The 16,392-nt window shown below is 32.0% G+C and overlaps 1 protein-coding gene across 1 annotated transcript in view; it reads right to left on the bottom strand.

Annotated features, from left to right (window-relative positions):
- The window catches only part of LOC143909813 (scavenger receptor class B member 1-like), a 66,703-nt gene that overhangs the window by 23,610 nt on the left and 26,701 nt on the right, over window positions 1-16,392 (bottom strand). The window contains exons 3-5 of the mRNA XM_077428023.1: window positions 12,952-13,043; window positions 5,144-5,307; window positions 4,932-5,076 (exon numbers count right to left, since the gene is read on the bottom strand). Of these exons, the coding sequence (XP_077284149.1) occupies window positions 4,932-5,076; window positions 5,144-5,307; window positions 12,952-13,043 (401 nt within the window). The remainder of the gene's footprint in view (window positions 1-4,931; window positions 5,077-5,143; window positions 5,308-12,951; window positions 13,044-16,392) is intronic.

The raw sequence follows: 16,392 nt of genomic DNA on the forward strand, positions 1-16,392 counted from the left end.
AAGTCTACGCATTTTTAATATTTTTTAACTTTAAATTTTACAAGCATATGCTTGCGAAGAATTTCTCTCTATACTCGATCAATATTTTAATTCGATACTAGCACAGCACAGACTCATAACTGTACGTATACAGCAGTACGAAAGTATTTGGTACATTCTATATAGACACATAAATATGTTCCGTAATATGTACATACGTGGCGTAGACGTAGCAGCAGTAGCCGACAAAATCCAATAATATTATACATACAGCAGTACATGTCACCCCAACGTATCAAGAAAAACAGTTTTATTTGGCTACAGTGGAAATATTCACGATAATGGTAATGGGCGAGTGCACCCGTACTAATTAAAATGTTGCCGTCTGCATATGGATATTTTCGGAAAAGTCATATTGTGACAATGATGACTCAACGACATGACGCAAGCAATCTTAAGCCGTTTTGTCGCGCTCTGTAATGTATATGTAAGCCGATTTTGCCTTGCACTCGTCCAAAACAAGCATAAATGTGCCGAAAACGAGCAGTGCTGTTTAGTATGAATAGAATAAATATTTTTCGTTCATTGCTGTGCTGGGCTGTAGCCTTGCTGTACTGGATAGTATGAATGGACCTTAATTCGACTCGATTTAATTAGTAGAATCTGTAAATTTTATCTAATTTTTCATATTGTAAATGTTCTACAGCCCATTTTAATAACTAAGAATTTTTTGTATATACATACATACATATGTAATGTACTTAGATTTTCGATGAAAATCGAATCATTTTAATAAACAATGCAATCACGATTTTATTTGTATTTTAAAATTTAATGTAAGAATCATTAAACCATGAAAGGTGATCCTTTAATAGAGAAGAGTATAAGAAAAGTTCATTCGATTGGAAAATCGCTACCAACATATCATGAAAAGTATTAAACATTTTAATACATACATACATACGTAGTATACATATGTACATACATACATACATAGTATGTATGTATATATATTTAAATATTTTAAGACAATGAATTAAATTATAGCAAAATAAAATCTGATGATTTAGCCTCACGTTATTGATGTTGGTAAACATTACATATAAAATATATCTACATATATATTCAATTTTCAATTAATTCAAAACGTCGATATTAATTGAACAAAAAAAATTCACACTTCAACAAATCAGTACATCTATTTTAATGAATGAATGCATTTTAGAAGGCTTTGTAAGTGAACTTTCAAAACACCTTGGATTCGGTCATCAACACCAACAGTCATTGTCCCCTTGAAACATACATATGTACATACATACATATATTAATATTACATTTTTCTGAACTTAAAGCTTCAGGACAATCCGAACTTTATGTGTACTGAATACGTTGTAGATAGGGCTACCAAATATTCGATTATCGAATATCGAATGGAAGCTTTAGATTGATTATAGGATGTTTTAGAAAATTCAAGAAATGAGTCGTTACATTTGAAAGAGGCGGAAGTCCAATTTTCAGTTCCAAAGACACTATTTCTGTTTGACTTAATTCACAAATTTTTATCACTTATTTTAATTCGATTACTGTTTAGAATTTCGGAAAAGAAGAATAAACGTATTACAGGTGACAATTATTATCAAATATTGTTAAACGCAAAAATTCTGATTAATCTTTGCCAGAGATTTCTCGAAATGAAGAAAAGTGGACTTTGCCGCTTTCAATTATAACGACTCATATTATAAAAATATTAAGAGAATCCTAATATGTTACATCAAATACAATTAAATGTGTTGTAGATTGAAAAAGTAATCGAGGACTCAAATTCAGAACCGCTAGTTACAGTACATATGTATTATGTACTACAAACATATATTTAACATCAAGCAAGAACTAACAAAGATGCTGCGAACATCAACAACAAGCTTTTACAAGTAATTGACTATGAAACTATATATTTACATATGTATCTATTGTACTTTATATCCATTTATTAACATGAAAACTATGCGACGCATTATATTATTGATGATAATGTAACCATTTACGTCACAAATTGTCGTCGTGAAAACGATCAAATTAGGACGTTTCAAGGAATAATACATAATTGAATTTATTGCGCATCCTTGGAGTTTTACTGAACGTTGACAGATTTGCAACCGCAACCGCATAATTTCAATATTGTATCATGAATCACTTGATTTACTATTGCAACTTGTGACAAATATGTACATTGTATTTGTTTTCGCATCCTGTATAAAATATTCCACGCGGGAAAAATTGCAAGGATTCACAAGAAGTGTGAATATGGCAATAAAAATGCAAGAAATCAAAGTACAATACATTATTATGTACATACATATGTATAAGATATATTGGAAGCTGGGGTTTTCCGATTGACCTTAATTATTTTATATGTAAGTAATTAGAATGGGCAAAACTCGAGGATTTTCGATGACTCATTGGAAAACTTTATGAAAAAGTTCACCTACAAAGTGTTTTAGTCTAATTAGTTTATTGTTTTAATATAAACATACTTAAATCGATTAATATTTGCACGCAATAGGTAAATAGGGCCCGAAGAAAAAGATCTTCGATCAATGTGTTTTGCCAGTGAGGATGTGAAACTTAGACATTGACCGCCAAGATGCTACACAAAGTCCAATGCACTCAAAGAAGTATGGAACGCTGCATCTTTGGCACAACGAGGAAAGACAAGAAACGGAATACATGGGTGACAAGTGTAGTAGATACAGTTTACAGAGTGAAGAGATTGAAATGGCAGTGGGTGGGTCACGTGGCTTGAAGAATGGATGAAAGGTGAACAGAAGAAGTGCTAGAATGGTACCCAAGAGAATACAAAAAGGTAAAAGGAAGATGGCACGGAAGATGGGTAGACCAAATTAGGAAAATGTGTTTACCGGTTTCGATCCCGCGCTAATCTTCAATACTGCTGGTGAAACTTGAATATGTGTGACTTCATGTCGATTTATATGATTTCATTGTTGAAACGGTTCCTCCATCAAATTGGCAAAAATCATCAAATATCTGAATTTGATTTATGTACAATATGTAAAAAATTTATGTGCAAGTCTAATTACATAGATGTCTCTATGGATTAAATCATTAATTATTTAGTTTTTAATTTCGGGCTCCCGAAATGCAGCGATTTATGTAATAAAAAAATGCTGCAATGTTTGTAATTAATTGTCTAGGAAGGCGCATTGGGGTTTACCTAGGGTTGTCAGATTTCTTGCAAGTCAAACCGGGAAACCACCCAAAAAAAAAATCAGATCTTTGACTTTTCTATAGATATATTTTCAATCGAAGTCATAATATTTAGAATATCTATAATTGATTTTTTTTCCCTTCTATTTTTAATATATGTAAATGAAAAGTGCTACAATTACAATGAAGAAACCAAAAAGAGACTTGACTGAGAAGATTAGTGAAAAAATTTAATAAAATTTTTGGTGCTTTTTTTTCCGCTAAAAAAAGCTTCAAATAGCTTTTAGTGCGTTATATTGTAGGTAATAGTGATAATTTTTGAATGTGAGAATAGATTTTTATATTCAATATTAGCAAAATCTTTTAGTCTTTCTGTTCTGACAGTGACTATTCCGCGTCTGCGTGTGATGAACCATTCCGAGTGTGAGAAAATTATCGATTCAAGATAAATTGATTGATTTCTGATACACATTTTTTGTCTCCCTTCTACACATACATACATAGTTCTCCAGAAAGTATAAGACAGAGACAAATAGTTCATTGTTTAATATTGCTGCAGTGTTTACCAGATATTAATTCTGAGTTAAAAACTTCTATAGGAATTTAAAAAGTAGTGAACCGGGACATTTGGGCGTCCCGAGAGGTTTGTTCGGGACACCGGGACACGGGACAAAATCGGTGACAATCCCGATTAATCGGGACGCCTGACAACCCTAGGTTTACCTCTTAGACCTTCCTGGTATATATCTATGTAAAAATAAAATAAAATAAATTCCGGTACTCACCAGAGTCAGAACCTCAAACATACATTTGTACATATATGTATGTATGTACGTGTATTTAATACTTTGAATTATTCTTTCCCTAGCATAGAACTTGTAATGTTTTATCTTATTTTATTTTTATTTTATTTATTGAAAAATCAACAGACAACAAGATGTAGAAATGCATAAAAACAAAGAGTAAATATGTATATATGTATAATATATATAGCATCTGAGTCCAATTACAGATTTTTACAAAGATAAACAAATGAAAAAGATAAATACAAGATAAACAAATAAAAAGGAAAATAATTAAAGCTATAAAATGACTAAATAGCACATTGCATAACTAAACTAAAGTGTTAAAATATTGGAAAAAGGTTATAAAATAGAATAGAAGAAGAAATGGATCAATCGGTCAAGATTCTCTTGATGTTAGTCCTGAATTGATGTAGGGAAATACCGAACAGATCAACCTCATTCAGCTCCCCGTTAAACATACGATAAACACACTGCAGATAAGAATATTTTTGGGAATTAGTATCGAAAGGATTAAGTGAAAAGAGTGCAACGTGTCTAGAATATCTAACTGGGATCCTGAAATCAACCTTACTCAGTAAATCAGAACAATCAAGGAAACCATTTATGAGCTTAAAGTAGAATGTAGCATCAGTAAGTCGTCGCCTGACAGAAAGATTGTTAAAATATCGGGAACAGTAGAATGGGTATAGGTAGGAAAAAGGTAGCGTAAGGATTTAATAAATTTAAGTTGGACTTTTTCAATACAATTAATATGGGATAAATAAAAATTATATACATATGTACATATCTATCAAATTGAAATATGCTTATTAGCTTTCAAATCACTATCAACTCTGTCTTTCTCCAAGAGTCAACTGATATTCACCCTCCTTAAAAGACTTCTGTCTAACAAAAAAAATATGAATTTCATATATAACTTACCAAATATGCAATGTTGGGCAGCATAACGATATCGTCTTCAGTGTGAGGTGCTGAAATATCTGGCTGCCATTCTAAAGGATGCAGAGGAACTGTACTTAATGTACCGTTCTCGTTGAAAGTCACATTTCCGTGCTCCAGCAGTTCCCTGAAACGTTCGAACCAATTAAAACTTTCCGCTTCGGAAGCTGAAACGGTGAAAAATCAAAACTTACTTGTACACGTAAGGGCCGACTTGTTCCACTTTGATCTTCTCGTCTTTGCCGCTCATGAATTCCTCAGCGTTCGTCACGTTGAAGAGGTAAACCTTCAAGAACAGTTCCACTTCGGGCTTTCGCCACAGTTCGAAAATTTCGCCACCTTCTCCGAATTGTATTTTCTGCAAAACGAAATCGAACATTCGTGTAAACCGATCGATCCAGAATAGCACGGTTCTTTTTGAACTTTTTTTTTTGCTTCATCATATTGTGTACATTACATCGCCATTGACACACTTTCACTAATTCGTTTTTTTTTTAAATTAGCATTTATTATTATTTTTCGGTCGTCGAGATGACATTTAACCTATGTCGCACTATAATAATCGTAAAGTATGAAAAAATTAAATACAAACAGTATTTTCGTCCGCGATATGAGATGTCAAATTAAAATTACGCACGATTGCGCAATATTTGGCGCAATAGAACATTTATTGGTTAATTTGCATGAATATCTTGAAGGGTTCTCGTCAGGTTTTTCCGGTTATCCCACACTGCAATATTCCTTAGCTATATTTATCAAACATAAATAATATATACGTTTTTAATATATTTAAACATATGACTTACGTACATATATGCATAATGGTTTTATTTTTGATGCACACAATCGAAACGATTAGAAGTAATAAAAACGGTTTAGTGATAAAATGAATCATTATTGACTTGAACGATGGTGTTTTGTAGTCGCAAGATTTTGATATATTGTTTTTAAATTCAGAAAATTTCCTTATTTTTATTATTAAACCTAATTTAATATGTAGAAGTAACACAATCTATATTGCATTTTCATATGTATATACATAAAGTTGCATGTAATACTAATTAAACTCATATATAATATGTAATTGTGAAATGTAATGATGTAAATTTTTATGTACATACATATGTAATGCTTATACTATACTCATCAGTTTGCCAAATAGCCCGGCGTTGCTCAGGAAAAATAACCTTCTAAAGGATTGAAGAACTCTTTCCAAAAACAACTACTGTGTAAATGGGAATACCTTGAAATAGTATACCAAATTCGATAGTCGCAAATCATCACTCTTCGCTTCGTATACCAAATTCATCCGCTATAGGAAGAGACTTAAGGCGAAAACACACTGAGTGGGACGTGGTACGTGTTCTTTTTTTACTAACCTCTTATACGTTTCACATGGTTTTCATGTAAGCGGTTATTTTTTATATCCCTTATCTCTTATCCGATCGTTTTCATACTTTGCCATATTGCTCATTTTGGTCATCAATATAAGTTAAGGTATCATCCGCAATTACGATGGTGAAAAAATATCGTATTAGACACGTTTGAAAATACTGCATCGTATTACACGGTGACGTTTATCTGTCACATTCATCATTCACATTGGTAGTTTCATTACTTTTCGCCCTGCCATCTCGCTGTCAAATTTAAATTATTTAAACGCCTATAACTTTTTCTTTTTTCACTATATTTTATAAAATTTGCTTTATAGGTTCTCGTTATCTCTAATATATAAATATGTATAGTTTTATGGAGGCTTGCTGAGCCAACGGTCTTGGGTGTTGCCACACCGGCCTTTATGCAGGGTGGCAGCACCGTTCGGTGAATCTGACAGAATGACGTTTAACCCATAACCTCAAATCAAAACAAACTTCCTAACCAATACATGCTTAATATATGTACACAGATCAAACAGTGATAGTTTTTTTTTTAGTTATTAGTTATCAGCTGATTTATTTTACTAGACTTTTCTATGTTTCACTTCGCTAACGATTCAGTAACATATATTACTACAGTCTTCCGATCGTTTTGAAACGATGCCATTTTGTGCGGTCTGGTCAACGATGGAAATTTAAATCGGTTCTGATAGTTTGATGGAGAAAAATAATCGTGATAGACACGTTTAAAAATGCAAACATTTGGGACATCTTGACGTTAAGCGGTAAGTAACCTTATATGTTTGACTTTCCACCACTCTCTCGTTTTGTCAGATTTTAATTGTTTAAGCGCCTATAACTTTATCTTTTTCACACTACATACATATATATTATAACATTTTAATTATAAGATCTCATATATATTTTTACTTCAATAATAGGTTATATAATGAATGTTAAAATGTTTATATTATAAATCAATATTCGTACAAGGAGCTTACCACGAATATAATTATTTCTATTGATATTAATCAATGTTTTTATTTCGTAATAACATAATTCGATTCATAGAGGTTTTGATGAAGAATACATAAAATATGAAGATCTTGCATTCAGTATATTTTGCGATATAAAATAAAACATAAGTCCTGGTTACGCACTACCCATCACAGTACGGCAAGTGTTGAGATTTATTACGATACAGAATACAATTTTTTTATATTATACATATTTTATATTACACTAGCTGAACCCGGCATGCGTTGCAATGCCATATTAACGCATGCAATTCCCGTTCCCGTTCCCGTTCCCATTTGTCGGAAAAACGCAGGCAGCGAACACATTTGAAATTATTGCGTTGCAATGACACTCGTTCCCGTTTTTCCCGTTTTTTTTTTCACAGTAATCTTACCGGATATGCACACAATAAATCCTGAAAGTTACATCGTAATCGGTTCAGTGGCTTAGGAGCCTATTCGAGACACACACAGACATTAATTTTTATATATGTATATAGATTTTTGACGATATGAATCATCGGCATAAGCTTCATATTATTACAAATTGTTATAAGATCACATTGAGTCAAGAATGCTTCTTCTTTCATTTGAATTACGCAAATCGCAACAATTGTGTAAGAATATAAATAATAATTTAATAAAAAAAAAACGCTAAAATTTACATTTTGTATAATATAACGGACGATTAACTGTTCGCCTTTTAACCTTCGTCAAAGATTGCGCACGATTCGTTTTTTTAAATTTTTTTCTCCAACATTATCAATGAGAATGATTACAAACGGGTTAACGCGCATCGGCAAAGGGACCCAAACAAAATAAATCAACACTCATTCGTCGATAGCGAAAGTGTTAATTGTTTGCACACGAAAATACCCATTGAGAGTTTCGGCAAGAGTAATTAGCAACAATGCGCTGACACATTTACGTCCGGCGAAATGTAAGAAATGCACAATCCATTGCAAGTATGACACATTCACCGCAGTGCGAAAACGATACTAAATATGCAATTCGGAAAATTACGCAAAATTCCGCCGATGACGGATCGCTGTAATGAGACTGATCAATATACTGATAGAACTATTGACCATGATTCAGCAGTATATGTTTATAGTTTCGTGTTATTCGGCCATAATGAGACACTCGGAAGCAGAGATCAAGAAGAAAAAAATGGATTAACTCAAGTCAAATGAAAAAATTTCAAGGTGAGAAAAATTTTTTAACGACAAACATCAAAACGAAAACAACTCTAATGTATGTTTATTTTGAACTGACTTAACATCATTAATAATTAGTTTTATTTTTATGTTGTGAGTCATGTCACCAATTGTGGTGAAATTCGTTCGAGGAAAACATTACGCAGGTATGTATATTAATTTATGTACCATTGAGCTTAAAACGATTGTTAAATAAAATTCAAATACCCATTCTTTTCTCATTTCCATTAAAACTTCTTTTACTTCAGAAAATTGGTCATAAATGTGATAATTTACAATTTTATACAGAGAAAGATTTGAATTTACGATCGGAATTCTTATTATTGAAGTTTTACGAATCATTTTGTATCAATTTACATTTATTTCATCATAAATACTGTTATCAATTATTCCTCGGAAGCGAAGATTAGGTTTTAAGTGAAAATTAGTGTTGCGCCCGTCGATATTTAAACGGGTGGTTTTGGAAAGGAGTTTTATTTTATTTTTATTTTGAAGTGTATTTTCAACTGTAATATATTATATATTCCAACTGGCGTTTTAGGTCATTCATATTCGAATACGATTTAAATAGTAAATTATATATCTACACGCGCGAATACACTTTCAACAATGTGAGCCTGTAATATTACAGTTGCTTTTTTACAACTTTGATGTTTTTACGAATGCTTTAGAATTCAATAATGTGTTAATATCTGTTAGATATTACGAATAAAGGTTTTAAATACCACATTAAGATAATTCTAAGAATGTGTTCAAAACGAAAATGTGACTTTCCAACTCAATTTGCTAGTCGAGTGACGTTTTCACAAAAACCTAACCTCTCCATCCTACCTGGTACCAACTTATAGTTGAACTGTATTTTCAGTTATGACATATTTTGACCAGTTGTCTTTTTATTTACATTAACTTTATGAATATCAGCTGAATAAGATTTCATACATTTTTATTACAAGCTTTTTAATAGTTTCACTTTGTTAGTTAAGTGACATTCTTAACCGGTCGAAATTTAAAAGCTGATTTTAAACCACTTCCACTCTTCCGATCGCGTTGATACTTCACCAACAAACGGAGATCAGCTGTCAATCATTATGCTAGCGGAATCATCAGCGAAATTATTTAAAATGTCATCTAAATCATCCGTAAGATCGATGCGATGACAGCTGGCGTTTCAGCTGAAGTTTTCGCCACCCCCTGACAACTTCAAATATTTCGTAGTTGATCGGTTAGCTATTTTTAATTAACTAATAGATTATCATAGAACTTTCAACGCTATTCTACAGCCTGACTATAAATCACCAAGCCAACTAATTATTGTCGTTACTATTTTGCTCTATTCAACGACACGAACATTATTTTTATATGATAATCAATCTTAGATTAATTATTAAAAGTGACATGTCAAGGCTACTACTAAAATTTACATACATATATACGTACGTCAAAATAAAAAAGAATACGATATTCAATACATCACGCATTATATTTAGATCCTGCTTGTAGAGCTGCAAACATCCATATCCATATGATAATTTAATGAGTTTTTAATTACATTTCCGCATAAAATCAACCATACATTGTACATACATAGGTACATACTCTCAAATCGAATAAGGATTGACTAAATTCACACTCATGTTACATCACATTGACGCAATGTCAATACAGTCACAATGACGGGTGATTATCAACACGCAACATTACTATTTAAATATAAAGGCAAACTATAATGGATAAATGGTATTTAGCGTCGCGTGCTACACGTGTCGTTTACCTCAAAAAGAGTAAAACGAATCGAACAAATAAAAAATACATACATACATACATACATATGTATGTTCTAATACACATGTTATATCATTGACGTGCATCATTTACACTGTACTTTTCCATTTACATGTGTATTTTATAGTGACGAACATAGTTTCCGATGAGCAATTCACTTCCAATTATATGATGATTATAGCGTAACTTAATCATAGTGGAATACTTATGTCTACTATGTTAAAGTACATCTACTATGTATGTATGTATGTAAATAAAGATAAATGCATGTTTGTTTGTCCGCTGATCATATTAGTCCTTTTAACGAGATCGTAGACTGCAATACTTTCTGCAACGCCTTTATATCATATCATACTTCCGCGACCCAAGGTTTTAAGTTATATATTTAATTACATTAATCTTCTAGTATACATATTATATATCTATATGAATTAAAATCATGATCCCGTCGTAAATTCGTTCAATTAATCATCACCTTTTCGTGATTTTAAGTAATATATTTTACATTAATCTTCTAGTATAGTTATATTTGATTCATATAAATATATTCCTCTTAGATTGTCATTTAAGCCGGGACTATAATTTTTATATTATTGAACTTTTTATATATACAAATATATATATATACATATATATATATATATTTTTTAAAGGTTTTTATTTGTTTCACTTGGTTAATTGGATGGAATTCCGAACCGAATTTTGAACCACTTCCACTCTTCCGATCACTTTGTTATTTTACCGACAAAAGGAGCTTAGCTCTCATATAAGTAAGCTCTGATATGAAGCGAGAGAAATTTAATCATTAAAAAATATACCAGAATCATCTGTTAGATCGACGCGATGACAGCTAGCTAACCAAACGCACCTTCCTACCACCCCTGTGCAATTCACGGGCTAAAAAGTTGAACAGTTATAACTAGAGGTAGGACCGGAAGCGTGCTTTTTCCAGGAATCAGGGCGTTTTTGGTCTATTTTCCAGGAAATAGAGCAAACTACAAAGCTAGAGTGCAAATAAAAAAAAGGTTCATCATAAAAATGAACAATGCACGACGAACAATGAACTGGGCAAAGTTGGTCCACTCTTTAGTTATAACCAGGGCAGGCTCAAAGGGGCAGCAGGCTAGACATTTGCCTAGGGGCGCCATTGCCGAGAGGCGGTGCGAAGCGTCCTCGTTTTTTCTCTTTTTTGATTATAAAATTGGTTTTATTTGCACTTATAAAACAGTTAATATTCAACTTAATTTTTCTACACGAAGTAACATTACTGACTATAAAATTTTACAATTTATGAAGAACGCAGGAAGTAAATTGTCAAATATCAACGAGTGACGAATAAAACTTCTCAAACAATAAACTTTCGTCGGTAAAAATGGTCATTTGGAATTGTATTTTAATAAAATACTGCTGAAATGTGACGTTAAACGAAATATTGGAGGTATTGAACATTTAAAATTTGTAATCAATTATATTATCCATTGAAAGATCATTTCTAAATTTAGCTTTATATATTTTTAAATGTTCCTTCTGCAAATTTTAATTTATTCATATTTATTGATATTATACATATATTGAAAATCAAACGTGCCTATTTTGAATACAATTTTGTAATTTTAATTTTATGTTTTTTCTTAACATATTTTTCTTCAACACGTACCTTAAAAATGGTTTTATTAATCAAATAGACTTTGTCTAACAGTCTTTTACACCTTCTAAACATTTTTAATTCAACTTTAGTCCCAGCAACGCCTTGCTATTTATATAAAAAAACTGTAGTAAAAAATAAATGTATTTAATAAAACTGTAGTAATAAAATAATGTACTAAAATATAAATAAAATAAAAAGGCAATTTAAACAATATTTCAACAACAAATGTACAAATATGTGGGATTTCATGATTAATATTTCAATCAAAGAGTTTTCAATGATTGGGGTTTCAATCAAAATTATGATCCCGGCTTAAACTAATGTAATTAAATATATAACTAAGAGGTTTGGGCCGCATGTGATGATATATGTAGGTATGTGATGATTTTAAATCGGCCCAAACCTCTTAGTAATATATTTAATTACATTAGTTTAAGCCGGGATCATAATTTTGATTGAAACCCCAATCATTGAAAACTCTTTGATTGAAATATTAATCATGAAATCCCACATATTTGTACATTTGTTGTTGAAATATTGTTTAAATTGCCTTTTTATTTTATTTATATTTTAGTACATTATTTTATTACTACATTTTTATTAAATACATTTATTTTTTACTACAGTTTTTTTTTACCCGAGTTTTTTTTTATTTTATAATTTTATATATCTTAATATTACATACAAAACTAAAAGGTTAGTATTTAAAAAAGTTTTTTTTACCAGGGTTTTTATTTTAAAATTTTTAGTTTACTAGTTATATAACCGGAATAGAACTTTTAAATCAGCTGATAATTAATAACTAAAAATAAAACTATGATACCTTAACTTATATTGATGACCAAAATGAGCGATATGGCAAAGTATGAAAACGATCGGATAAGAGATAAAGGATATAAAAAATGACCGCTTACACGAAAACCATGTGAAACGTATAGGAGGTTAGTAAAAAAATGTACTTACATAATTAAAAATGTGGTCATAGGGATGTACGAAAAATATGAACAGTCCTGTGAATAAGCTCACTGCTGAGAGGAACACTAAGACGATGAATTCTGCAATTAACAATAAATATAATTAATTAAATTCACAAATTTTAAAAATATTGATAATGATTGTGACCCTTTGATCTGTGTGTTATGTGGAACAAAACCAAATTTCTGAATAATCGACATATTATCGTAGTTTTATACGCACACTCTAATTTAATAATATTCAGTAAAATTATACTGAATTGTATGTAATTATTGATGTTAATTCTGTTGACTTCGTATTTATATATACGTATGTATATTATAGTATTTAATCATTAATTTGTACTTACAGTCGTTTATTTCTATGGAAATTTCCAATTGTAATCCTATGGTGATTTCACAGAATCCATAGAATTGGTCATTTTCTCATACAATGCTTAATGATAACACTTTAATTACACAAATTACTAGCTCTATGTTGTCTCACTAACTACACGTTTGCGTGTCGTACACGTGTTATAGTTTTGTATAGTTAAGATAACATGTAAAAACAACCCTATCACGCCCAGTCTAAACCATCGCGATCCTTCCCAAACCTGCCCCCTGGAGTGTTTTCGGTAATATTTTATACTTGAATTGACATAGGTTTGACGGTGATCGAGAACGGTGATTCCCATATTTGAAGAAATATACGAGAAACTTGTCAAAATAATAAGATCGTACGAAATAACAATGGCATGAAGACACACCTATCACAGCTGAAGGCCAACTTACATAGGCGTGTAGTATGGCACTTTCGAAAGTGTAATTACTAGTATAATTTTAATTAATCAGAATTTTTCTTGACTGTATTGTGTACAACCTTTCTCTCTATGATTGAAACCGTTATTTTAAACCTCTTTGACATATCTTAAATGTCATTGACAACATGTTTAGAGTGGTCATTCATCTACGTTATATACGTCGATGGCTTCACCCTGCGTTTCTACATACATTTTTATTTCAACAGTTTCTTTACATGACATTTTACAACCACATTGACAGAGAAACAACAATGATAGAAACGGGTGAAATATTAACCCTACATTTGCATGCACAAGTGCACTCTGACCGATTCGGCCCGATCGATCCTAAATGGCGACTTCACAGCGGGAATTTTTCAATGCCATCGACGCATTTAGCTTTATATATTTGTGCCTTTACAATCGTATACGTACATAGTAACATCACAGTGCACTGGTAGAGCTATTGGATACCAGTAGATAGGTCATGGGTTTAAGTCCCGGCCAAATATACTGCTGGCGAGGTCTGGTGATTATTAAAAAACACATATTGACCGTCTCCTGTTTGGATTTTCCGATTTTTCTTGCTGAATTGTGGTGGATCCAATAAATCGGTGTATACGAATATGTTATAAATAACACCTTCATAATGAAGTCTTATAAATGGTACCGTCATAATGTATTTTTCGCAAATTTGCTGTTTATTAAAATTTTGTTGATTGTCCATAGATGTCTTCATTTGTATTCCATGTACTGTTGTTATGTTTGAAAAATTGTTAGTACTTATGTATAAAAATCGGCGCACCGACATCTCAGCGCAAACCAACTTAGCGCCGACCTTTCGGCGCAGACAACTCAGCGCAACGACAACTCAGCGAATGACAATTCAGCGCATGGACTATTCAGCGCAAAATCAATTTTTTCAATAAGTTTAAAATGCGTTTTCAAAAATAATTACTGTATTGAAATTGTCGGTCATATCTACATGATAATTTCATAAATGCGAATAAATGTATTTGATACTCTTTGTGCCTTGAAATATTACGCAAGCAGAGTTTCTCAACTAAGGCCGCAAAAATTTATTTTTAAGCAGGGTTTCTAAACCGGGCACAAAGGCATCTTATTGAAAAAATTTGAATCTTATTGAAAAAATTGATTTTGCGCTGAATAGTCGATGCGCTGAATTTTCATCCGCTGAGTTGTCTGCGCCGAAAGATCAGCGCTAAGTTGGTTTGCGCTGATTTGTCGTGCCACCATAAAAATCAATCTAACCATATGTGTCGCCTTGGGGTAGTTCTTATCATGGCACATATGATGTATGATGTATTTATGTAAAAATAAAGTTAATAAAATAAAACACAAAGCCAATTACCTATTCACGGTACCTTTAAGCGCGGACAAAATAACGCTGACACTTCGGCGCGTGACATTTCGGCGCACCGACATTTCAGCGCGGCGTCATTTGAGGCCTCAAAAATTTAAACCGAATAAGAAAAACAAAATTTGTATGCAAAATAAATAAATAAATATTAGAGTATACTACCACTATCCAGGCTAATGATGGAGAGGTTTCGAACGAATAATTCAAACTAAATATTCGGTTTTAGTTCGTTTTAAAATATTTCTAAATCAAACTATTATTTTAATACTTACATCATTTCAGTTTGTAGAGATCTTTCAGCGATTTTTTTTTGTGTCAATTTCATATCGTATGAAAGTAGTTTAAGTAATCAAATATTCTCCAAATGTTGGTGCGCCGAAATATCACGCGCCAAAATGTTGCCGCGCTCAGTTGTACCGCGCCGAGAAGCCGGCGCGATTTTTTCAGCGCCGAAATGACGGGAAACTCTATTCATAAATTAATTCTAAGTATACAACCCTTAAATACAGACATTTGGCTCAAATATTGCATACATAATTATATATTTTCATTCAACATCTTCGCAGCAATCCAAATAGGCCATGATTTGAAACGTTTTTGATCAATGTATGTTATAAAATAGCTAGGTATATACAATTAAATTTAACTGTGCACAATTGAGTTTGAGACTTACGCCCTTTCAGAACGAAATAAGACAAATAGTTATCTTATAACACGCGTGTGAAAACTGCAAGTTGTACTTGAGCGAGGTCGCTTATTGAAAAGTGAAAATTATAATGGTTCACACACACACACACGTACGTAGATTTGAATTGCGTTGACAATAATTATTAACGGTTGGATTACGGCTATTATGTTGCACATATGTACATAAATATACGGTTGTGATACGAAACTCAGTAAGTAGAACCAATGTCGCTTTTTTTTTTTTGCAACAGTGGTCGTCAATCGGTTGCCATTGCAAGACTCTCACAAAAAAATTTTACACAATGAAAAAAAATCGTTTGACAGGTGCGTGTATCAGTTTTTGTTTGTCGGTCATTGTTAACATTGGCCCAAACGCGACGGGTCAAGGTCAAGAGCTCGCGATAAATCTTATCAGGTCGAAAGAAAGCGAAAGGCGCTTGCTTATGCACGGGCCTGTCCGAGGCGATTTGACCAAATTGCATCACATAAACAGCCTCTATGTAGAAATGACGAAAGATTTTCATTGCGGTTGACATTATCTGTTGACTCATGCTCTTGAATTATTATATATAAATATGTA

This window comes from Arctopsyche grandis, chromosome 3 (assembly GCF_051622035.1).
Source record: "Arctopsyche grandis isolate Sample6627 chromosome 3, ASM5162203v2, whole genome shotgun sequence".
Taxonomy (NCBI): Eukaryota; Metazoa; Arthropoda; class Insecta; order Trichoptera; family Hydropsychidae; genus Arctopsyche; species Arctopsyche grandis.